The sequence below is a fragment of the Lynx canadensis genome, chromosome C1 (assembly GCF_007474595.2).
Source record: "Lynx canadensis isolate LIC74 chromosome C1, mLynCan4.pri.v2, whole genome shotgun sequence".
Taxonomy (NCBI): Eukaryota; Metazoa; Chordata; class Mammalia; order Carnivora; family Felidae; genus Lynx; species Lynx canadensis.
This window is the reverse complement of record NC_044310.1, coordinates 125,738,080-125,764,522: the sequence shown is the minus strand read 5'-3', so window position 1 is coordinate 125,764,522 and position 26,443 is coordinate 125,738,080. Positions and strand designations below refer to the sequence as shown.

At 43.4% G+C, this 26,443-nt stretch overlaps 1 protein-coding gene across 1 annotated transcript in view; it reads left to right on the top strand.

Annotated features, from left to right (window-relative positions):
* The first annotated feature begins 594 nt into the window (after window positions 1-594).
* TMEM163 (transmembrane protein 163) overlaps window positions 595-26,443 on the top strand; it is a 239,318-nt gene continuing 213,469 nt past the window's right edge. Inside the window, exons 1-2 of the mRNA XM_030326471.1 lie at window positions 595-796; window positions 6,314-6,433. Coding sequence (XP_030182331.1) covers window positions 595-796; window positions 6,314-6,433 — 322 coding nt within the window. The remainder of the gene's footprint in view (window positions 797-6,313; window positions 6,434-26,443) is intronic.

Sequence of the window (26,443 nt, the reverse complement as noted above, 5' to 3'; positions counted from 1 at the left end):
GTGAATCTCGTTTTCCCGCGATGGGCGGTGATGATGGTAACCCAGGTGGAGACCCTGCACAGCCTCGGAAGCTAGTGCAGCTCAGGAGGAGAAAGGACGTCAAATTAGGGCGCTGCCCGCTCTCCTGCGCGAACGCGGCCGCCACCTTCCCGGACGGCTGGGGAACCGGGTCCGAGCGCGTCCCCTCCGGGCACCATCCCGCGGCGCGGGTGGGGCCGGTCTCCCGTCACACCCTCGTCAGCCCCCTCCTCCCCCCCTCCCAGCAGTTCCCGCGAGCCTCCGGGCGCCGGGCTCGGCAGGATCCCTCCCTCCCCACCGGCCTCGGGGCTCGGGCTCGGGCGCCGGGGCCTTGGGGCGGGTCCCTGCAGCCCGCACCTGCCCCCGTGGGCGGAGCGCGGCGGCGACGCGCTGCCCCAGCCTCTGCCACCCGCCGCGCTAGCCGCGCGGCTCTCCAACACCCCCGCCCCGCCTGCTGCCGGCGCACCTCCGCTCCTCGGCGCCCGTCCTCCCTCCGCTAGCGGTCGGTCGGTCCCTCTGCCGGTCCTGAGCCGCGGCGCCTCGCACTTCTGACTCGAGTCCCCGCCGCCTCGCGCCATGGAGCCGGCCGCGGGCAGCGAGCGCCGCAGCCCCCCGGGCCCCGCGTTCCCAGCGCCGCCCCGGGGCCACGAGCCCTCGGCCGCCGCCCCCGGCCCGGGCCCGCAGAACTACCCAGCGCGAGAGCCACCCAAGCCCGATGAGGAGCGGCAGCTGCGGATCAGCGAGAGCGGCCAATTCAGCGACGGGCTGGAGGATCGAGGTGAGCGCACGCCGGCACGGCCCCTTTCTCCCGGCCGGCCGGCGAGGCGAGGCGCGGAGCCACTGCTCCGGGCGCGCCTCTCGCGACTCGCAGGTTGGCGGGGCGCGGTGCTCGGCGCCTCGGGGCGCTCGGGGGCGCGGGGCCGGGACTTCCCCGCGAGGGCGCGGAGCGCGACAGCCCCACCTCCCGGGGCCGGCGCCGCCCGGGCAGCCGCTCCTTCCCCGGAGCCCCAGAACCGGGCAGCCTGCGGGCCGACCTCGCGCGGGCCCGTGCTCTCCTCTCGGCCAGCCCGCTGGAAAAGTTTGCGGGGGGCGTTTTTTTGCTTGTGGAGCCCCGTGCTCCTGGGGGACTGCGGGCCCGGCTCAGCTCGGAGGGTCCTGAGCTCGGTGCATCCTCCTTCCAAGCCCCCTTCGACCCCCGGCGGCTCCCCGGGAGAACTTCCGTCTGCGGGGTTAGCCTCGGGGAGCTGGTCCATAAAGCCTAGCTGGCTGCCCTGGCGAGGCAAGTCCGGCGGCCCCCGGCCCTCACTTACAGGGGATCCAGTTTACCACGGGTCGCTGCCCCGGTGATGGGAGCAGAGGACCGGGGCACTTGTGCTTGGACCACCAACTTCCTCTGGATGGATGCCACTGAAACCTGGTGCTTTCTGGAGCGCACGTCCCCAGCCCCTCCTGAGACACTGGCCTGGAATCCCGAGAACGCCCCTTTCCTGGGAGGCCAACCCTAACTTCCCGACACACAGCCGATGCCCCCTTTGAGTTGCCCGCACGAAACCGGAGAGACTCCGTTGTTCATTCCCGTGCCTCTTCTCCTCCATCCCTCTTTCCCTCCCTGCTTCGTTTCCTTTCCGCCTGGAGGGAGCCGTTTTCTTGGCCACGTCTATATTCTCTGCTTCTTAATCCAAATTCAGCTCGGCCCCCTCAAAAAAGACTCAGTGCTTGGGCTAAAACCGGTTAGTGGCCGAAGCGGCATTCTTGCAGCCAGGCCCTTTTCAGGGGGAGCCGGCTCATCGCCACTCCACCCCCTTTTCTTGGAAGCCTCTTATTTTGTTGGCTGTGGCGGATTTTTATATTTTCGTCTTAGCAGGTTTTCCGTCCTATTCTTAGTATCTCCTGTACATTTTTATTCCGGTTTAGTGTTCGGATGCACGATCTTTTTCCTCTTAGAAATTTTAAACTGTGGCATGTGAGATAGAATGACATGGAAACAGCAATCCCAGAGAACCGGCCGGGATTGCTCCGGGAGAGCTGGGGCTGTTCCAGTCATAACGTGTGTTGCGGTTCCTCTCCCCCCTGTTCGGAGACAACTAGTTACTGTGACAGAGCCGAAGGTGGGTGACATCACCAGCACCCGACAAAACCCATCGGTTTTATTATGGGGCACGTTACTTACCTTTCCCTCTCTGCAACTAATACTGTAGGATTTAAACATTTTGTGTGGAAGAGCAACAGAAGAAGTCTGGGCTGAGCTTATTTTTGTTGCATTGCAGGTCATTTGTAAAAGCTGGCCTATTTCTCCCCACCCCACAAAACGGCAGGAGGAGAAAAAAGTGCCAGGGCGAGTTAATATTTAGCATCATTTTGTAGCTCGTGCTCAAGTGTAACAAGCCCTTGTGAATTAAATCTTAGGGTTCTTTTTCACTGGTCAAGTGAATTTCATTTTCCATTATATTATAGCATGAAAGCATTCACTGTTTATAAACTGTCACTGTGTGAAAGCACTGTATATCACACACAGCCTCTCTGTTAGGATGGACCCTGTCCTCCAAAGAACCCAGTGCCGTGTGGCATTGAAAGCTGAAAGTCAGTGTGACATTCTTTTGTTTGACCTATTGCTGACAGGAAAGAGTTAATGATGGATGAATCATTTTTATTAAATAGACCAGGTTACCTGGGGAGGCTTATTGTAATTTTTTGTGTTTGTGTTATTTTTTTCTTAAGGGGCTGCATCTTTCCCATATCGATTTTTGTATCCCTTGGGAACAGTTCGATTGCAGCTACCTTTTCCCTAATGGTGAGAGGGTTCGGGGAGGAGGAAGCCGAAGCACTCGCCTGCTGTGCATCTCTCCATCATGCCTGGCTTGCTTTTCTCTAGGCCTAAATATCTATAGGGTGTGTGTGTGGGGGGAGGGGTGGGTACCCTGGACATGTTACCTGTAATTGTCCTTGTCCTAACTTCCTTTGGAGCTATTAGACCTGGTTTCAGACTGTGTCTAACTCCCATCAAAAGCTTGCTTTGTTAGCCAGTATTTTAGGACTTTAGAGGTATTTTCCCCTTAGAAGTGATGTGGGCTGCTTCCCAGAAACCCAGCTAGCTGATAGTGCAGTGCCATTTGGTTGAGCCTTGCAGTCAGGGAGCAAGAGTTCTGTGGTCTAAGACTTATAGGGGTTAGACACCCCACAAATAGGCTAAGTTTATCTTGGGATTTCCACCCCCATTCTTTTAATATCCACTCTTCTTAACACAAGTATTTTCCCTTCATTCTGCTCCAAATCCTAAGTAGGCTTAGAGTGTTACATGCTTCTGCATTTCTTACTACCTTTCTATATAATAAAAATTCCCCATTTTTCCAGAAAATCCAAGTGTGACTATTATGAGAAAGCAATTGGGACTAATTCATACTAGCATGGAAATGACTAATGGCTTCAACCTAACCACATATATTTGCATTTCCCTCTCAAATCCTAAGTTATCAGTCTTTCATTCATACAATGCTTACGCTTACTAATGTCAGGCCCAGATTACAAATATATGGAATCCGAGTGAGATTGGAAATCTGCATGTGGAGGCCAACTATGTTTAGCAAGGGACAGAGCCCTGCATGCAATAAGCGGCCTGCCTTAGCTTCTCTAGGCTGGGCTGCCTTTTACTTGTGAAGCACAGCGTCCTGAAAACTTTAGGAATCCTCCTCACTGCTTGTGAGTTCACGTGCAGCCAGTGTGGGGGCAGAGGTAGAGGCACCTGTATGTAGACAGGTCATTAATGGGTCTTCCTAGGTCATCATACTCCCCTTGGAGGAGGAGAAGTTTTTCCATTCTACAGGGAAAACCAGTAGGAGGAGATGATAAACAAAGGTTGGAAATGGGGAAGTACCTGCCTTCTTGGACAGTCTTCGCATTACAATTATTCCAATTTTTATTTTTTTATTAAAATGTTTTTTAATGTTAATTTTTTTATTTTTGAGAGGCAGAGTATGAGTGTGTGTGGGGGGGGAACAGAGAGAGAGAGACAGACAGACACAAAATCTGAAGCAGGCTCCAGGCGCTGAGCTCTCAGCACAGAGCCCCATATGGGGCTCAGACCCACGGGCTGCAGGCTCATGACCTGAACTGAAGTCAGTTGCTTAACCAACTGAGCCACCCAGGCACCCCTAATTTTTAAAATGGAAAATCTCTCGTGGGGGACACACACAGGATCAGATCTGGGGAAGGATCTCCAGTCCTGCTGCTTTGAGGACTCAGGTGCCCTCTTAGGGCAGTGCAGCCCACGTGCACCGACCCCTGAGACTCCTTGAGCAGAGTGCTGACTCCTTCAGCAGAGTGCTGGTTTGCTGTGAGGTGAAGCATGTGGCAGGTGTGTGTGGTCAGGACCAGTCCTATTGTTGCAAACAGCTGGCTTTGGAAGGAAAAATAAATGTTATACGGCAGAATGGAAAACCCAGATCGTTGTCCTTTATCTTAGAAAATTAAATCCTCTAAAAGGAACCTTGTTTTTACCCCCAGTGGATAAGCCTCTTAAGATTGTTGGTGTCAGAATACGTAGCAAATGAACTGCTTATTTGAGTCAGTACGTGAGTGTTACAGCTTCACTTCTCCTCAAAATGTCCAGAATGAAAGGAAAATTTTTATGTCTTTCTGGAAAAGGAAAATAAATGATTGGGAGGCTGTAGGACTCGCTTGATCTAGGTTGACTAGAACAGGAGACTGGGGTGATTGTCGTTGAAAATTAGAATAAGGTGATGTATGGTAGCTAGGGGAAAAGTAGACAAAGGGAGAAAAATAGACAAGGGATTTTAATTTGAAATCATTTGTACCTAAGGCAGAATTTGAGAAGAGAGGTTTTTTCTTTTTTCATTCAAGTACATGTATTAAAGAAGGTTTGGGGAGATTTTTACAGGAGGTAATAGAGATGTGTTTATATCTACCTTTTGCAACCTCTTCTACCTTTTGCTCTGATGTAAATCTACAGGTTTTGATTATTTAAAAATCTCTGGGCTGTAGGCTGGGTTCATTGGGCGGTCTCCTTGACATTTCCTCTTGCTTTGTTTAAGGACTTGTTCAAGGTGCTTGAGTCTGGGTAGTAAATGGAATTGAGAACTTTTAACAGGGTCTTTGTTGTAATTTTTGAAGAGGGTGCAGTATTGAAGAGCCAGAAGCTGAGTGTGGCGCCCCACTGGTCAAATGGGATGATGTCTTTTACGTGGTGTGCCAGGTGTGATCTGTTGCATGCCATGAGACACTGTACAAATGGGTGCCTAAGCTTTGACCACCTCTTTCTTCATTGTTTGGAGCTGGTAGGATGAAGCTTCACCTCTGAAAGGTGTATTGTGGGCTATTCAGCCAGAGATGTTGTTCTAAGCTCCTATTGATACGGAATGCGTCACTGAATTTGGTTCTTCATGCAACTAAGAGATGCCATATACGATCTATTTCCAAAGAAGAAGAAAAAGTATAAATCAGGATCATGCTCAAGATGTTTTAGTCCTCAACCCAAGGCAAATGAAGCTTGAGCCTTGCCTCTTAAGACATCATGAATTTCTGTTGATGTCAAGGACCCTCAACATTGAAAGCATCGGAGACAAAATCAAATCTTTCTTACCATGGCCTGCCCAGAAAGTGACCTCCAGTTTTAGCTTTCTTTAATAATCTGAAAGTTGTTTGACATAGCTTTGGTACAAAGCAATACATACTATAGAGCAGAAAGAGAAGGGAAGAAAACATGGCCTATAATGTAGGCCTGATGACTGTTGTTGGTTGTGATCAAAGAGAAATCCTCCTTCTCTTCCTGTGAATTGTTGAAGGGAGCAATGAAGGTATTTGGGGTCTGTGACTCTTTGGGAAAAGTTTCTTTGACCGAGTTGGGGCGGTGCTGGTGGATCAATGCAAATCAATGCCTACAGCTGAGGAGCCTGAATGCCCAGTTGAATGTGGACTAATTGTGCTGTTTTCTTAACTGAAGGGCCTTGTTAGGGCAACACTTACATAGCTGAGTTAATATGAGGGCAGGGATGACCGATATGGTGAGTGGGTCTGTGGGCTCCTTCTAAAGTGTACAAGTGCTGTCACACTGCAAGAATCCATGTCCCGTATTGCTAGAGCCTATGATTTTTCAAGAGATGCCAGAGAGCCTGATTTCCATGTGAACTCTCCTAATTGTTAAAACACAGCGTGGGCCAAACAAAACACATCTTGGCCCACAGGCTGTCAGTTTGCAATCCTTGGATAAGAAAGTGTAGCTCTGGCTGTGGGTTTCTTAATAAGGAAATGTCTAACTTCCTTTTCTCCTTGTTTTTGTCAGGCTTACTAGAAAGCAGCACTCGACTCAAACCTCACGAAGCCCAGAACTACCGAAAGAAGGCGTTGTGGGTCTCCTGGTTCTCCATTATTGTCACCCTGGCCCTGGCGGTGGCTGCCTTTAGTAAGTAGCCTGAGTCCTGCTGATCGATCCGTGCTGCTGTTGTGTGTTTTATTCTCTGACTCCTATGGGATGTGCTTTTGCTTTTAGTTGACTATTATTGACGAGTAAATTTTTGTAGATGGTAAGAGAGTCAGGGTACTTATAAATTAGTAAAATGGCTTCTCTGCGGAGGGAAGAGGTGGTTAAGAAGAAATGGAGAGGGACACTGGGAGCCTTGGCTCTCATCAGTATGCCGGTTTGTGGCAGTGAATTCTGGCTGCCAGCTTGAATAGGGAAAATACTCTCTTGGTGGATGCCTTCAGCTTGGGCTGACATGTGACAAATCTATATCCTTGAGATTTGTATTTTGAGCCTAATGCAACCAGATGAGTACAATATTACAGTACATCCTCTCTCTGCCCCTTCTGTGTAAGGTTTGGATGAAAATCATGTGCACATTTTAATGAAAGAGAAATGGGAGGTCCTTTGTCAAGTTTTCACTGGCAATGCAAGCAAAAACATTTATTACAATCAAGAAAAACTAAGATAATTGAACACTTTCTGCTTATGGATAATCTACTTTCTGTCTGTGGATAATCCTGTTTGGGTGTTAGGAAGCCCTCTGACGTGCATTTTCTCAGCTAACATTTGCAGCCTGAAGAAATGTGCATGTGCTATTAATTCTTATTAATCGTGCAGTGGTTTATAAGCTTAAGCAATGACATTAAGCTTCATCTCAACCTTGGTAGAAACCACCATGTTTTTTAATGCTGGGGTGAGAGGAATGTACTTTGTGCATTTTGTGATTAATTCATTACCTTAACAGGAAGATCTATATTCTTAGTGATAAGTGTCATGCAAGATGTCTCATGTGACATTCCTCAGTGGGAGAAGAAAGGGCTGTGTCTGCTGGAAGGGCTGTGTCTGCTCTGTGTGTGTTTAAAATTCTATTCTGCACAGATTGGCTGCTGGAAGTTGGTGTTGGCTCCCAAGAGGCAATATTAGAATTTGACCAAATGCTCCCTGCAAAACTAGGCATATATTACTTGACGCAATTTATATTGGAAACACTGTACCTTATCTTGGCTCTAGAAAAAGCCAAACATTTAGAAGCAGAGGGTAATGCATTTCAGAGTATAAACATTTACAGTGAGCCAGAAATCTAATCAAGAGAAATTCTGATTCCTGAAAATAGCTCTTCCTTCCTTCCTCTTGCCTCCCTTTTTTTTTTTTTTTTTTTTAAATGCTAAAGCAAGAATAACAAGTCCCTTTGAGGTCCCTGGAGGGTAATTTGGTTGTGGTGGCTGGTGGTGGGTTCTGGATCCACACCATCATTTACATATGTAAAGAAAGAGATGGTAGGAGGGGTGGTGATTTCCCAATAGAATAATAGTTATTCAACTTGTCCATGTGCCTAATAGAGCTGTTTTGATTTTATCATATGGGTGTTTGAATGGGGACGTGACTGTGAAGAAATACTGAACAAGCCTTTCCTTTGGGAGAATACTACATTTGATATCCTTAATCTCATAACCAGGAAAAACTATGAGGAAATTCTGGTTTCATATGTCATGCCTGATCAGTTGGGTTATCTTGAAAATTTTGTTCCATTTCCTTGAATAGGAAGAGACTGTTGCATAATGCATATGGAATTAGAATGTTGCTTTTGAAAAGGGTTTTCTTTTTCTTCTAAAAACGATTTTAACTCTTTAGCAAGTATTTCATTTAAATCCTCTAAATTCTTGCCTATAAAATGTTGGCATTGGCCTATCATATCATGATCTGTGTTAATTTCTGTAATACATTCAGTTTATTCCCAAGTTGGTTTCAAGTTAAATGAAAAAATGTAGGAGTTCTATTTTTCCCCACTTTAATTATGAAGAGTAGCTTTATTGTGTGTGTGTGTGCGTGTGCACGCACGCGTGCATTTATATTTCATATTTTATTTTTATTTATTTATCTTTCTTAACATTTATTTATTATTAAGAGAAAGATACAGACAAAGCATGAGCATGGGAGGGGCAGAGAGAGGAGGAGACACAAAATCTGAAGCAGGCTCCAGGCTCTGAGCTGTCAGCACAGATCCGGACGCAGGGCTCGAACCCACAAACCGCGAGATCATGACCTGAGCCGAAGTTGGACACCCAACCAACTGAGCCACCCAGGAGCCCCTATAGTTCATATTTTAAAGCTTTGTGCTCCTCTCTGGTTGTATTGTTTAGGGTTGTTCCTTTTATCCTTTAGGTTCCTAAATGTATTTGTAATATTAAATATTTAAAACACTTTTTAAAGCAACATTTACATGTTGGTAGACTTAAAAAATTTTTTTTTATGTTTTTTTTTTTTTTTTTGAGAGCACACAAGAGAGAGTGCATTCACGTGAGCAGGAGAGGGGCAGAAAGAGGGAGACACAGAATCCGAAGCAGGATTATTTATTTATTTTGAGAGCACACAAGCAGGTGAAGGGCTGAGAAGGAGAGACAGAGAAGCCCAAGCGGGCTCTGCACTGTTAGCTGGGAGCCTGTTGCAGGGCTTGAACTCTCAAACCGTGAGATCCTGACCTGAGTTGAAGTCGGACACCCAACTGACTGAGCCCTCCAGGTGCCCCATTATATTAAAAAAAAAAAAATTGTCACAAGAACGCTGATCCCCTCCCCACTCTTATTTTCCAGGGAGGCTGTTGACAGAGATGTGGGATGAAATGGGGTAGGTTAGCTTGGTGAACTTCTGCGTTATCCAACGAAATGGTTAGGTTGGACCAGTTAGTCTTTATTTTTATTTATTTATTTATTTATTTATTTATTATTTTTTTAATGTTTATTTATTTTTGAGAGTGAGACAGAGTGTAAGCTGGGGAGGAGCAGAGAGAGAGGGAGACACATAATCCCAAGCAGGCTCCAGGCTCTGAACTGTAGGCACAGAGCCCGATATGGGGCTCGAACTCACTCACTGTGAGATCATGACCTGAGTTGAAGTCAGATGTTTAACCAACTGAGCCACCCAGGTGCCCCTATTGAACAGTTAGGCTTTTTAAAGAGAATTGCTGTTGAATAACTGACTACCTGTGATGCTTTGAGATGGCAGAGAAGTCTTTGCATTTGTGTGTGTGTGTGTGTGTGTGTGTGTGTGTGTGTGTGTGTGTGTGTGTGTTGACAGGGGCTGACAATCATGGCAATGAGAAGAAGGCTAGTAATCATTATGTCTTGCCACTCTGGGAGAAGGGGGAACATCCATCCTTGTATGGAATCAGTACGCAAGATTGTTGAATGAATGACCTGAGAGAGATTTAAAAAAAAACAAAACACTTTTCTTTCTTTCTTTTTTTTAATTAAAAAAATTTTTTTAAATTTATTTTTGAGAGACAGAGACAAAACATGAGCTGGGGAGGCAGAGAGAGAGGGAGACACAGAATCCGAAGCAGGCCCCAGGCTCCGAGCTGTCAGCACAGAGCCTGACGCAGGGCCCGAACCCACGAAACATGAGATCATGACCTGAGCCGAAGTCGGACGCCCAACTGAGTGGGCCACCCAGGCGCCCCATTTTCTTTTTGTTTTTAAAATCAGGTGGAAGGAAAATATTTATTAGAAAAAGACAAATGTGATCTAAAGGTTTATTTAAATACCAGGTTTAGATCTCATTTATTTTACAAACTGTTGACACGTTTTTGGGACAGTCCGTTCCTCCTCATGTCCATTCTCTTGCTAAGGGCAGTGTCTTGGAGTGGCATCTACCATAGTCACTTGGAATTCCCATCTTGATCTCCTTACCTGCCATTTTCTATTTTATCCTGGATGCTGATTTTTGCTAAGCATCTTCTAAAGAAATGCTCTTGTCTTTTTTGTGTTTGGAAGTGATGATGGATTGTGTAAGTTTTAGGGATGCTTCTTTTCTCAGCCTGTTGGAAAGGTTCATATCTTTTACATAGGATGTACATTGCAAATAAAGACCCTTCACCTCCTGTTAAGCTTCCAGGTACTCAGGTATGCTGGTATGCTGTGTTTTCTCAGGTTAGTAATTCCTAAAAGACTAGCTTTGGTCAGTATTACCAAGTTATATCTGTGATAAATCAGTTGTGTACATAACTATGGTTGACATTCTCATGTCTGATATAGCTTGAAAAATTAAGTGAGCTTTCAAAGTTTGTGACTTGAAAGTGTCTTGAAAAGAATGTGTGCTTTGAAAGGGATATGGATCATTTGTGATAATACTTCGTAATAAAGAGATTTTGGACCCGTTAAAAATGCCGATATAAGACCAGATGGTAATACATCTTGAATATTGCAGAAAGAGCCCTAGTTTGGTTTTAAAATTGGTTCTGTTTATAATCGGTAGGCAGCACGGAAAATGCCAATCGTGTTAGGGACAAACTGAAAAAAGTCTATTTTAATAGTAAGGCTAGAAAGAGAACAGAAGTTGTGTTTCAAAACTCAGGGTTTTGACATCATTGATGTCTTTGTCGGAATGATTTAGGAAGATGCATTCTGACTCTTTTTTGAGGTTTGAATGAGTGCAAGTTAATTTTGAGTCACTCAATACACGTTCTGTGGGGAATGAAGATATATTTGAAACATTCTCAGGGGAAAAACTTTCCTAAGATACCTAGCTCCATTAAATAAAAAAAGTACTCCAAACTAAGATCCCAGAAAAAGCTCACTCAAAAATTTAGTGAATCAATAGATTTAAGAATTAGAAAAAAATTTTTGAAAGGGATGGTTTTCTTTTTATATGTGGGGATTTAGAAAAGAATGTATCTGATTTTAGTGTGAACTCTTGTCCCTTAAAAGTGATTGGATAAATGGACTTACTTCTCTTTATTTGTAAATTGTGAGGCCTCGAGTGGATTACACACGTCTTCTATAAACCCAGCAAAGCAGGTCTGAGAATTTTCTTAGTTAATCTCAATCTCTCATTTGACATATTGTGAGATGGGGAAGGCATGACACCCTCCAGTGGTTTCTGAGAGTAACATCTGAATAGTGACAGTGGCCTGCAAGGTCAGGCCTGACCTGGCCTTTGCCCCCCTTTCTCAGACAGCCCAACCTTTCCTTAGGACTGGAGAGCATGTCTTTGAGGCAAGCTCATCTTCCCACCGATCTCTACGTGGTTGACCCCTCAAAGAAGCCTCACCAGGCACACAGACTGGACCCATCCCCCACAGGCATGTGATCCATCACACTGTGTATTTTCCTCATTGCAGTTTTTCTCATTGTGCCCCACCTCCGTTAGATAATGTCATATGTGAGGCCCAAGTCTTTTGTGCCATGTCCTGTAAACACGCACTTCACATTCTGCTTGAAGAATGATCTTTTGTGTAGCTTGTTGATCTTTTTATTGATAAAAACAGTATGTGCACATGATAAAAGTTCCTGAGACCAAAGACACAGAGTGCAAATCTCTGTCCCATCCTAAATTCTTTCTTCCCCAGATCCTGCTGCTTGTGGACTAGCTTTGTTGCCAGTGCCTCATATCTTCTTCAAGATATTTGTGTGAGCTTATAAGCCTAGAGACACCCGGCTTGTGGTTGCTACTTATGTTAGATAGGGTGTCTTATCCCTGCTGGTCTTAGAGTTAGCACGGGCCTCTTCACAGGCTGCTGTTTTCACAGTTTAGTTGAAGTGGATTTGATGTGGAGAACCTTCAGGAACAACTTCCCAACCACCGTCTGGCTGCCACTTCTGAGGCGGGTGACGTGGTGAGGGGGATGTGGGCAGGAAGCTTGTGAGCCACATCCTGGGGGTGTTCAGTGGGATAACTTGCTCCTGTCAGTGTGCCGGGTGAATGATAACTACGGGTGCTTCTGAGAGGTGGAAGCCAGGAGGGGAGAACAGGCCGAAGTGCGGAAATGTGGTGGGGACCCTCATCCTGACAAAGCTCCCTGCCCCCAGGTTCCTCCCTCATACCCTCAGGGCCATATCGTCAAGGATTCTCTGAGGGCACTAGCTCACTGAGGGCACATGGAATATGGAGTGGCATTTTAGTCAGATCCCTTTGCCTTGCTTTCCATGAGGCCCCCGGTGGTCTTGACCCTCCCTCCTGGCTGGACTCCTCTTCTCGTCTCCCATCTTCCTGCCACTCCAGCCCACAAATGTTCTTGTAGTACCCCAAACCTTGTGTCCTGCCCTTGGCCCCAACACCATGCACCCTCAGATGCTCTTTGTTCTTGACCCCACCCTTTGTTTCCTAGTTAAATTTTAAATTGTGATCAAAGATCACCTCTTCCAGGAAGCCTTCCCTTGCCCTCCATGCTGATTTAAATTATCTTTGGTTCAGGGGCGCCTGGGTGGCGCAGTCGGTTAAGCGTCCGACTTCAGCCAGGTCACGATCTCGCGGTCCGGGAGTTCGAGCCCCGCGTCAGGCTCTGGGCTGATGGCTCAGAGCCTGGAGCCTGCTTCTGATTCTGTGTCTCCCTCTCTCTCTGCCCCTCCCCCGTTCATGCTCTGTCTCTCTCTGTCCCAAAAATAAATAAACGTTGAAAAAAAAAAATTTAAAAAAAAAAAAAAAATAAATAAATAAATAAATTATCTTTGGTTCCTGTAGCCCATTGGACACCTGTCAGTCAGAACCTTGACATAATACTTGAAACATTGAATTACTGCTCTTTGCACACTCCTCAAAGGTAGGGGCCCTGTCTTCTCCAGCCTGTATTCTTAGCCCCTGATACAGTTCATACTCAGATATCTGGTGACCTGCACTAATTTTTGATCTCCCCCTGCTGAGGCCTCCATGGCTGCAGCAGGTTCAGGATGTATGTTTGCAGGTAAAGATCCCAGAAAAAGGAATAGTGACTTTTTCAAGTGAATGAAAATAGGGGGAAACTGCAACTTCGTAAATAGTTGGGATGCCAGAGCCCCTTGTCTCCCCCTCTTCCTCCCCCCACCCTCCGCTTCTTCTTGGATAGAAGGGTCCAGGGTTCTATGGAAAGGGCCTCCTTTGCTGCTGTTCGGAGAGTACATCTTCCCCAGATGACGTACTCGTAGCTGCTGTTTCTACCTGCATGTTCTGCCCCCCTTTCTCTCTGTGTGCTGCATACAGCATTTAATTAAAAACGTGTCCAGAGTCATCAGCACAGGGGTGTCCTCATCACACAGCCGTGGCAGTGGCTCGGGAGCTGGGTGGTGAGCCCCAGCTGGACTCCTCTCAATAGGCCCAGCAGGCCCTTGCCTCTCCTTGCTTGAGCCCTGGGCACAAATTTTCCCTGTGGGAAATTTGTGAGGGCTTTCCCTACTGCCTCTCAGTCACTTTTGAGTCATCTTGGTTGGCCAGTTGGAGAGGAAGGGGTTTTTCGGGTCTGCTTGTATTCCAGGGCTGTGATTTCATCCTCTGGGAGTTGTCTCTTGAAGGTGAATTTCGGTGTAGCTGCTCCTGGACAAGAGGTTATTTTCTGGTTCTCTGTTCCCAGGGGTCAAAGTGTAGGCATAGTGAGATTTAGAAATGATTGATGAAGCCAGAGGGAGGCAGAGAACCTCTGTCCCCAGGAAAGGAAGCTGTTCCTCACTTGACACCATCTTCCATACCCAACTGCCCATCCTTCTTCCCAGCTAGTGAATGTGTTCATCCAGTCCTTACTGAGTACCTGTTGGCAAAGCACAGTCTGCTGTGCCAGGTGACACAGAGGACGTTGGGAAGTGGGACAGTCCTTCAGGCCCCTGGAAGAGCTCAGGTCTCCTGGGAAGATGAGTCTTATAGTTGTCAGGGCAAATGATAGGGCAGTGGGGTAGGATAGATAAACTGGAACCTGCTCATCCTCCTCTGTTAGACACATAGAATACTCAAGAAAAGACATCACTGATCTGTTAGAGGCAGGACAGTCTCCAGCCCCCAGGAGCCCTCTGCTGCCCAAAAAGGATGAGTTGAAAATCAGAGCTATTGATAAAGAATATGGGATATTCCCTGGGGTGAGAATTCGTGAAGATTGCAGGGCTCAGTAGGAGGGGCTTGGGTTGTGATGTCCATACAGGGCTGGAACGTAGTGGCAGAAGTTTTTTGGGGATGCTTTAACAAAGCATTACACACAAAGAGGCTTATACAACAGGCATTTATTTTCTTTCAGTGCTGGAGGCTGGAGTCCACGATCAGGGTGTCGGCACTGTTGGTTTCTCCTAGGGCTTCTCCCCTTGGCTTGTAGAGGGTGGTCTCCCCACTGTGTCTTCACCTGATCTTCCCTTTGTGTGTATCTATGTCCTAATTTCCTGTTCATAAAAGGACACTGTTGGATTAGGGCTCACCCTGGTGACCTCATTTTAACTTCATTCACTCTTTAATGACCCCATATCTAAACACAGTCACATTCTGAGGTATTGGGGGTTAGGTCTTCAACATATGAAATTGGTGGGGGGTTGGGGGGAGCCACAATTCAGTCCATAACAATGGCCTTGGCCAGCACCAGACAGGTGGAAGAAACTAAGTTCTCAGAATAAAGTAAGTACACTAGAGGACTTGACCTTCAGTAAAAGGGTGGACCACAATAAACCTATCCACCACCAAGACAATGAGGAAGGTTGTCTGTCGCAGCATAGCTCTGTGTGGAGTGAGGGTAGGGGAGCCTTCCACTAGAATTTATAACCATGAGACTGACTTCATCTATATTTGTGTTTGGAGTTTTCATAGATCAATATACTAGGAAATAGACTCTGAGATTTACTGCAGGAAGTGCATTAAATTGCCAGTGCTGGAGGGGTGCGGGGCTGGAGGAGGTTGTCAGGAATAATACATGAAAGGGAGCAAGGGCAGCAGGATTGGGCAGAGTGAGAATTTGAACTTCAGTGCTGTTGCCTTGTAGTTTTTCCCCAGAGGGACTTAGGAGCTGGGATGGCCCTGCAGTTGTCCAACTGAGCAAGAAGGCCAGACGAGTGTGGAGGGGCTGCCCCAGGGAGAGGTATAACCTTGGGAGAAGTGTAACACCGGGAGAGGCAGTTTCTTTCTGTAGAGAGTATAGGGCAGTTCAGGAGAAGGATGCAGCTATGGGCCATCAGCAGCCCTCACCTCTGGCAACCAGGAGAACTGAGTGCCCAGATCTTGAGGGAGGATCCGAGAGATACACCATGGCATCCACTATAAGAGTTTATACTACCCACTTAGCCTAAGAACTCTCAAGCTGAGATACAACATGGATGTGGTCTGAGGTTGGAAATGCTCTGGAGTGTCTGAAAGAAGCATATGGAGAGCCTCAACTAAGGCCCAGCAGTGTCTCATGGATGAAGCTCTACCGAAGATGAACTCACAATCTAACATTGATTAGCTCCTGGAGAAAAGGTCCATAGGACTGAGAAACATTCAAGCAGCATGATTAGAACTTAAATTCGAGATAAGAGAATTACTGACAAATTCTCTCTCCCCTGTCTTCCTCTCGCCAACCATTTTACTTCTTCTAATGGATTCTTTTATTTACGTATACAGTTGATCCTTGAACAGCATGGGTTTGAACTGCATGGGTCCACTTTTATGCAGATTTTTAAACATAAATACAGTACTGTAAGTGTATTTTCTCTTCTTTATGAGTTTTTAAATAACATTTTTTCTCTAGCTTATTTTATTAGAAGATGACAATATAAAATACATATAACATACAAAATACGTGTTTTTGTTAGTGGTAAAGCTTCTGGTCCACAGTAGGCTGTTAGTAGTTAAATTTGGGGGGAATCAAAAGTTATATCTGGATTTTTGACTATACGGTGGGTCAGTGCCCCAACCACTGAGTTGTCCCAGGGTCAACTGTATATGTATAAATAACAGGCTTCGTGATTGTGTGTGTGTCTTTAGCCATTATTTGTTGACTTCTCACCATGAAAGATAATTTACTCTTATACCCTCTTCCTGGCCCCATACAAACATGCTGACTTCTGAGTTTTTATCCTTGCATAATAGCCATACTTGGCATTATTATGACTATATAAATCCTGCTCACAGAGACATATGGTGAAGAACGATTACTTCTTGCCTGCCCTATTTTTTATTCTCTCTGATTTTAATATCTGTTTTGTTTATTCCTGTGTTTGCTTTTCTCTGAATCTGTTTCTTATTGAAGTTGAACTCAGCATTTCTCTTCCAACCTCAACTTCCTTGTGGTATTTTCACATGCATAGATAATTCTATCAGCCTCTTCTTGAAGAAATCCCTCAGAGCCGATTGACACTCTCGGATTCGTTCTGGTTGCCCTTTTGATTTGGTGCATAGCTGTGCCCTGGGATCACCTGCGATTCACCACCTCTTGGGGTATTCCCTTTATTTCTCTCCTCTGTTGAATTTCCTGTCTCCTGGATGCCATGTTTTTCTCTTCTCTGGTTGGTATAAACCCATTTGGAGGAAACGCAACTTCTCCTAGCTCCCTGGGAAAGTGGCATGCAGGGGGCGAAGCTTTCAAGCCTGAAATGTTGTTAATATATCTTGACACTTGATTGATGGCTAAATAGAAACTTCTCATTAGGAAACAGTGTTCCTTAAGAGTTTTGAAGATTTTGCTCCATTCTATTCTTTTTCTTGGTGTTGGTATTAAAGTCCTAAACTAGCAAAAATCCTAATCCTTTGCATGAGACTCATTGTGGTGGGGTCTTTTTCAACCAGGTACCCCCTACTTTTGTTTTCTATTTGCTCTACTTCTGGGAAATTGACTCAACTTTATGTTCCTACCTTTCTATTGAACTTGTCATTGCTACTGTCAAGTTTTGCTTTAAATTGTCTGAGTGTTCCTTTTAAGTCATCCAACTCTTATTTTATTGATCTTTCTAATAGATCTTATCTTTTTGAGAAACTATTAGTGATAGTTAAAAAAAACCATCTTTTTTGTTTCTTGTCTTCTCCCAAGATTCCTGTCCCCCCCCCGCCCCACTTCTGCCTTGGGTTCATCATTCATGTTAGGGGAGGGATCCTGTGAGAGGTGATCTTTGATACTTTGCTCATAGTGACAGTGAGTGTTAAACTGACCAGAGCTCCAAGCTTATGCTGGCTTTTACTGTAGAGACACAGACTGTTTCATTGGAGTTTCTGGTTTAACATTTCTAGATCTGTCCTCTTGGGTTGCACATGTTCCCCAGAGGAGGGCCTTCTGATCTGGCTGGAGTTTGAGCACCTGACTGCCTGAATTCTGGAAGCTGAGTTGAGGAGGAAGATTTTGATCTCTCAGTATTCTACTTGGAATTCTTAACTTTGCTATTTTCAGTTTGGTTTTCCCACCTTGAGCTGAGCCTGGTGTCCCTGACACCGGAGGCTGTTGTACCTCATCCAGAAGATAAACCTCCAGTCATCTGATGGCAGAGTTTGGGGTGGGGGCAGGGTATTGCCTTTTGGTGCAGAACTGGGGAGGGAATCCAGAGAACTGCTTGTCCACCAGGCCTTGTACCAAACACACTATTTTCAGTCTTGTCTTTGTTACATCTTGCTACCAGTTTTCTGTTTCCTGGTGTCCTGAGGTGTAAATTGGGTTGCCTTTTTGCTTTCGCAGGGCTGTCTTAGGAATTTGCTTTCTGGAGTCTGTTAAATAAATTACTACTTGCCCATATGTTTTCTACCTTCTAAAAATAGTTCTTGTTGCCTCCTCTATCTTCTTTTTCTAATGAGTTTTCTTAAAAAAAAAATCCCTCTACTCTTAGTTTAGCGGGTATTTTAGAGGAAGCAAAAGTAAACGTGAGGAACTATGCTGCCACATTTCTCTGGAAATGTTAAACAGAGCAATTTGTAATGAAATATATAGTAAGTGAATCAGAAACCATTGAGACATAGTTAGTGAACCAAAATATAGTCTGAGGAACTTACCCAGAATATAGCACAAAGTGATACTTCCCTTTCATATTTTCTATTCAAGAGACATGGAAGATAGGAAAAGTTCCAATGGAAACAAGTAAGAATTCTGATAGCAAAGAAGAGAGGAAATAGAGACTAGTGTTTTTATGAGTGTCGGAGACTGTTTGGGAATTGATGGGAGGGATGGAGTACTTCTCAAACCATTGGAGGGAAAAATAAATGAGGAAACAGGCTTTCTTCTGTAGACAGCTGAAGTGAAAAAAATGGCACAAAAAAAGGAAAACAAAATGTAGAAATCAACCCAAACATTTCAGTAATTAAAAAAGTATAAATGGAGGGGCCCCTGTATGGCTCATTCGGTTGAGCATCTGACTCTTGATTTTAGCTCAGGTCATGATCTCATGATCCGTGGGATTGAACCCCATGTCAGGCTTTGCACTGACAGCATGGAACCTGTTTGGGATTCTCTCTTTCTCCCTCTTTCTGCTCCTACCCCATTTGCATTCTCTTTCTCTCTCTCTCTCTCTCAAAAAAATAAAAAAAAAAAAAGTATATGCGGATTAAATCCATCAGGTTAAAATAAGACATAGATTGGATTTTAAAAATCTATGGCTCTACTGTTAATAGGAGACAAATTAAAAACAGAAGGTCACAGAATGGCTTAACTAGAGGGACAGAAAAAGATCTATCTGGCAAATACCAATAAAATCAAGTTGGTGTAAAAAAAAATCAAGTTAGCGTAGCTATATTAATCAGGGAAAATAGACTTAAAGACAAAAACATTATTAGGCATTAAAGGGTGTAACTATATAAACAAAAGGGTCAATCCATCGTGGAGAGAAAACATTTGTGAGTTTGTGTACATCAGAAACACTCCAAGGCACCTAACTGAAAATTGGTGGAGTTACAGGTAGAAACGAACAAATCATAATCATAATGGTAGCCTTTATTGTACATCTTCTAGTAGTCAGTAAATGGAAGATAAAAAATTAGCCAAGACATTAAAGATTTAATTTTTTATTTTGAGAGAAAGGGAAGGTGCGAGTAAGGGGCAGTGAGACAGAGAATCCCATAAAGGACAGAGAGAAACTGAGAGAAGTGGGGCTCACCCAGGGCTCGTGCTTTTACCTGACACGGGGCTAGTGTTCACGTGATGCACAGCTGGAGCTCACCTGATGCGGGACTTGAATTCACAAACTGTGAGATCATGACCTGAGCTGAAGTCAGATCCTTAATGACTGAACCCACCCAGGCACCCGAAGATTTGACTTACATAATTGAATATTTTTCAAACATTTTTGACTGCTGTCCTTAGTGAGATAAGCATATGTGGCCTCGTATAAATGAACTTATGTGTATATATACTACATGTCATCATATGTAAGGCTTTTTTTTTTTTTTAAGTTTATTTAGTTTGAGAGAAAGACAGCACAGGCCCAGGAGGGAAAGAGAGAGGGAGGAGAAAGAGAGAATTCCAGGCAGTCTCCTGACTGTCAGCTCAGAGCCCGACTTGGGGCTCGAACCCATGAACTGTCAGATCAAAATCTGAGCTGAAACCAAGAGTCCGACATTTAACACACTGAGCCACCTAGGCATCCCCCTGCTTTATTTTAAAGTTTATTTGTTTTGAGTCAGCAATAGAGAGAGAGAGAGAGAGAGAGAGAGCGCGTGAGCGAGCGCATGCAGGGGAGGGGCAGAGAGAGGGAGAGAGAGAATATCCCAAGCAGGTTCCTCACTGTCTGTACAGAGCCCGATGCAGGGCTTGAATTCACAAACTGTGAGATCATGATCTGAGCCGAAATCAGGAGTCCGACGCTTAACCAACTGAGCCACTCAGGTGCCCCTATGTGTAAGCTTTTGATTATAATATGCAACATGATTTTTTGTGCTACTAGGAAATTTTTAAAAAGTGCGGCCATTGAGCTATATCATGTAATTCATTGTGTGAGTGACCTGATGTCAGATATATTAAAATTAGGAAAGAAAAATGATGTGCGCTATGATCATTTCTCTTTTCCCTCATTTAAAAAAGTGCTAGTCACAACCTATTTGATTGATCTTATGCCCCACTAGTGAGTTTTAACGTTTAGTTTAAAAAGCCCTGGTCCGGGGCGCCTGGGTGGCTCAGTCGGTTAAGCGTCCGACTGCAGCTCAGGTCACGATCTCGCAGTCCGTGAGTTCGAGCCCCTCGTCGGGCTCTGGGCTGATGGCTCGGAGCCTGGAGCCTGTTTCCGATTCTGTGTCTCCCTCTCTCTCTGCCCCTCCCCCGTTCATGCTCTGTCTCTCTCTGTCCCAAAAATAAATAAACGTTGAAAAAAAAATTAAAAAAAAAAAAAAGCCCTGGTCCAATAGGTCAATATAGAAGCATGCATTCTACAGTATGTTTTAACGTCATGTAACATGTATAAAAGGTGACCACTTCCATAGTGAGAAAGAAAGGTTCATCAAATTACTAAGATGGGTATTTTATAGATTGTATTCTCTGCCTACAATGCAATGATCATTTGAAATCAAATATAGCTAAAATACCCCTATAGATTATGATTTATGTTGGGAAATTGAACACATTTCTGAGCATTTCAAGGAGAAAAGTTTTATTAAATATTAAAAAGTACTTTGAACTTAAAGTAAGAAACTGAAATTGGTGAACAAAACTGCCTAAAACAGAGGCTAGGAAACAGAAAAACAATCATCCGCAGTAAGTGGAAAAAAAAGAAAATAATGCATTTAAAAGTACAAACTAATGAAAGAAAATGATAACAGTAGAATCCACAAAACTAAAAGCTAATCAAGAATAATAAAACATGCTGAACTCTGGTAAGATTGATCACAGAAGAATAGCAATGAATAAAAAGTAATGAGAAAAAAAGAAGAATTTAGAAAATGAGACTATTGTTATATGTTTTATGTCTATAACTTTGAAAGTTGAGGTGAAATGCAGAGTGTCATAGAATAATAATCTGCCAAGATGTCTCAAGGAAAAAAATGCCCAAGTACACCTGATTTAAATTTAAACAGTTACTGTAGGCCAGTGGTTTTGCATCCCCTTCCATTCCCGTTCCATTCTGTCAATATCAGGACACATTTTTGATCATCACAACTTGGAGTAGAGATACTCCTGACATCTGGTTGGCAGAGGCTGGGGTTGCTGCTACAAATCCTATAATATACAGGACAGGCCCCCATGACAAAGAATTATCTGGCCTCAAATGTCAGTAGTGCCGAGGTTGAGAAGCTGATCTAGGCTAACATGTTTTTTTTTTTATTGGTGCTTTTATGAATATTCTAGCATCAGATAATCCTAACCTCATGTACTCTGTTCCTACAGCAAAAGAAGGAAAGCTTCTATATCATTCTGAGATTAGTACTAACTTGATACCCAAACCAAAGACCATAGGGAAGAATTTATAGATCAGTATCCCTCATGAATACAGATGCAAACATCTTAAGATATTAGCAAACCGAATCTCTTCATGTTTATGTAACGAAATAATAAATAACCATCAATAGCAATGGTGTTTATTTTAGGAATGCAAGAATGGTGTAATTGAAGTATTACATTATTCACCATGATTGTAAGCGAAGAGGAAAAATATACAATTAGTAAATATACAAAATGCATTTGATAGAATTCAAGGCAAGATAAAAACTTGAAGCAAACTAAGAAGGGGGAATTGTTTGAATGTGATAAAGAATTTCTAACCTAAAACAGCAACAGTTGTTAAGTGGTAAATATTAGAAGCAGCCCCTTAAAATCTGGAATGAAGATAAGAATGCCTGCTATTACCAGTTATTCTCAACATTATTCTCGATGCCCTAGCCAGTATAGAAAAGAAGTAAAAGTATATAGAATGGAGAGGGAAGAAAAGTAACCACTACTCATGGAATTATAGTCTATGTAGAAAAGCCAAGGGAGCCTGCAGACACTACTAGAAGAAATAAGAAACTTTAGCAAGGCTAGTGTGGATGGATAGAAGTTTAATATACAAAAATCAATTGTGTTCTTCTATAATGGCAACACAGAAGTAGAATTTTGAACTGTCATAAGAAACTATTCCTTAAAAAAAATTTTTTTTAATGATTATTCATTTTTTGAGAGAGCATGCAAGAGCGAGTGGGGGAGGGGCAGAGAGAGAGGGAGACAGACTCTGAAGCAGGCTCCAGGCTCTGAGCTGTCAGCACAGAGCCGGACAGGAGGCTCCAAACCAAGAACTGTGAGATCATGACCTAAGTCAAAGTTGGACGCTTAACCGACTGAGACACCCCAGTGCTCCCGTCCTTTTTTTAATGTTAAAATTTTCTTTTAGTGTTTATTCATTTTTTGAGGTGGGGGGAGGGGCAGAGGGAGAGAGGGAGACACAGACATAAGGAACTATTTCCTAGAGTTAAAAACCAAACAGAATCTAATATATGTACAACTCCTTAGTGGAGAAAACTTGTCAAAACTTTAAAAACTAGGGCAGATTGTGATATTTTTTAGGGACCAAGGAAGTTGGTTCCAATAGACCAATGAAGTCGAATAGGGAGTTCAGAAATAGTACCACACATACATGGGAATTCGATATGTGAGAGAGGCATCATTGCTCATCACACATCAGGGAGCACAGTGATGATACTGGGACAATTGATGGTGTAGAAAACCTGAAGATCTCTCCCATGGTACCCAAATATAAATTCCAGGTGGATTAAAAGACTTAACCTGAGAAGCAAGAATTTGAAACTTTTTTTTTTCAATATATGAAGTTTATTGTCAAATTGGTTTCCATACAACACCCAGTGCTCATCCCAAAAGGTGCCCTCCTCAATACCCATCACCCACCCCCCCCATCAACCCTCAGTTTGTTCTCAGTTTTTAAGAGTCTCTTATACTTTCACTCTCTCCCACTCTAACCTCTTTTTTTTTTTCCTTCCCCTCCCCCATGGGTTTCTGTTAAGTTTCTCAGGATCCACATAAGAGTGAAACCATATGGTATCTGTCTTTCTTTGTATGGCTTATTTCACTTAGTATAACACTCTCCAGTTCCATCCATGTTGCTACAAAGGGCCATATTTCATTCTTTCTCATTGCCACGTAGTACTCCATTGTGTATATAAACCACAATTTTTTTATCCATTCATCAGTTGATGGACATTTAGGCTCTTTCCATAATTTGGCTATTGTTGAGAGTGTTGCTATAAACATTGGGGTACAAGTGCCCCTATGCATCAGTACTCCTGTATCCCTTGGGTAAATTCCTAGCAGTGCTACTGCTGGGTCATACGGTAAGTCTATTTTTAATTTTTTGAGGAACCTCCACACTGTTTTCCAGAGTGGCTGCATCAATTTGCACTCCCCCCAACAGTGCAAGAGGGTTCCCGTTTCTCCACATCCTCTCCAGCATCTATAGTCTCCTGATTTGTTCATTTTGGCCACTCTGACTGGTGTGAGGTGATATCTGAGTGTGGTTTTGATTTGTATTTCCCTGATGAGGAGCGACATTGAGCATCTTTTCATGTGCCTGTTGGCCATCCGGATGTCTTCTTTAGAGAAGTGTCTATTCATGTTTTCTGCCCATTTCTTCACTGGGTTATTTGTTTTTCGGGTAAGAATTTGAAACTTTTAGATGAAAATGGGAGAATATCCCTATGACCTGGACATAAAGATTTTTAGAATTTAAGACACAGAAAGCACAAACATTAACAAATTTAACTATAGCCTAAATAAATAAATAAACAAACTATAGCAAGTTTATGCAAATTTAATACAGTGGTAGATTTCACATCAGTAAATAGACATCCATAAAGTAAACATCATTCAGTATAACTGCAAGCAGACTAAGAACACTGGGCATGAGAAAAACCACATAAAACAAAAGATGACCTTCTGACTGGGGGAAGATATTTATAAACATGTAACTTTTATATGTGTTTCAGGAGGTGTGTGGACTATTGATAGCACTTTTGTTTGAAACAGCAAAAAACTGGGAGGGAGACAGATGTTAATTAACAGGGCATTTGATAAACAAACTGCAGTGTCTTAGTGTCTTCATATAGTGTCTTAATATAGTTGGTCTACGTATAAAATTTTCTGCTTTATCAGACCCAATGTACCCTTTTTATAACTAATATTTTATGCCCATTTTTCTATCTTATAATTAATTCTTTAAAAAATTTTTTAAATTTTTTTTGAGAGAGAGAGAGAGAGAGAGAGAGGCAGAGTGTGAGCGGGAGAGGGGCAGAGAGGGGGACACAGAATCTGAAGCAGGCTCCAGGCTCTGAGCTGTCAGCACAGAGCCTGACGCAGGGCTCGAACCCATGAACCGTGAGATCATGACCTGAGCCGAAGTGAGACGCTTAACTGATTGAGCCACCCAGGCACCCCACTTCTAATTAATTCTTATCAATACGTACCCTTTATAAAAGTCGGTATTCTATCCTAAATGCAATACAGTAGAGACATCAAAGGAAGGTAATTGTGAAGAAAATCGTGTATTTTTGAATCTATAAATATTTGTTTTGATGTTAATAGATACCACCAAGTATGTAGTTGCTTACATGTGCATATAATGAGAAAGTTGGACTCTAAGAAAAGACTCATGTATATTGTGACCTTTTTTTTTTTGTATGACATTTGAAATAAGGGCTAAATAGGTGTACTGGTTATACATGTGTAGTATCATCATGAATGTGACTGCTGTGAGAACAGATTGATACAAGTTTTTAGTATTATGTGTTGAGTACCTGGAATGCAGTTGCCATTGGTGACATTGGTCAATTGGTTCATCACTCTCTGTAAAGGCCTGAGTAAAACCAAATACACTCTGCTCTTGACTTAGACTCCAGTTACTTTCCTGGACAGAATCAGTATACGCTGATGAACAAACTCTCCCTATACAAACTCTCCTAAATAGAGTTGAGTTCTAGACTTAGATATTTTTTCACCTAAATGTGTATCTTGTGGGTTTTCTGAAAGCCTGTGGGACTAGAGAAAATTCTTCATAGTGGAGGACTCTTGAATATTTTAGGATACTAAGATCCCTGGCTCCCACCCACCTGCTAAATACAGTGATCACCCCAGTCCAGTGACAGTCCTACAGATTTCCAACATGCCCCTTAGGCCACAGTACTGCCCTATTGAGAACTGCTGAACTAGAATCTCTAACTCAGGGTGCGGGTGGGGGTGGGGGATCTGAAAGACAATGTTGAGGGATAAAAAAATTGTAAGACTCCATCAATTATGTAATCTTAACGAACACGACATACTGCTTGTGGATACATAAGTAGAGAATAACATCCATCATAGGAATGATAAGCTAAACTCAGGATGGTGAATGTCTTGGGGTGGGCAAGACAAGGGAGCAAGGAAGGATATGCAGAAGGCTACAACCATAGCTGTGATGTCTGTAAAAAAAAAAACAAACCAAAAAACAAATGAACAAACCTCCAGCCACTTCTGGAACAAATGTATAAAGTGTTAGCATTTGTCACAACTGGGTGGAGAATATGCTCGTGTTGGTTCTCATCTTTTTTATATCATTATATGCTGAAAACACCTTACAGAATAATCTGGAGACAACAAAGCAAAAGAATGAGTAAGACAAAGGTCAAAAGGTCAAATAAATGATTACCATGTATCTAAAGCTTTATGGGATTCCTTTTGTTCTCCCCACCCCAACAGTTTTGGCTGCTGTCTGTTAATTCCTTGCTATGAATCTGTAACCTTTTCTCACACACCCCTGTTTCCCACAGCATTTAATTTGAAATAATAACCTTTTACTCACAGTCTGTATCCATAAGGCTATCAGTGAACCTATTCTTTTCATGTACTCTTTCCAGTGCTTTCCCCTCCTTTAAAACAGTGTGTAGCATCTATGTTGTCAGATCATACAGATCTTATGTACTCTACTGTTTTCCTTATAACCATCATTTAGTTTTAGTTCTATGGGTTAACATATTTTTAATAGTCACTGCCTTTCTTATACTGATGCTTCATTTCATCTCTTTATCCCCTGGATTCCTCAGGGAGAATTCATGGGAACAATATTTCTTGAGCTCTTGCATGTTTATAATTTTTTTTTTCTGTGGCATTTATATTGAAAGGACATGTTGGTAATGTAAAATGCTTGGTTCACATTTTCTCCCCTAAATATCTTAGGTATAATACACCGTTGCCTTGTGCTGTAAAGCATTGCTATCAATGTTTGCTGACAGTCTGATCTTTTTTCTCTTAAAAGTGACTTGATCTTTTTCTTGGATGCCCAAATAATTACCTTTTTTTCTTTTCTTCTTCTGTTTTTAATGTCTGAGAGTTTTACC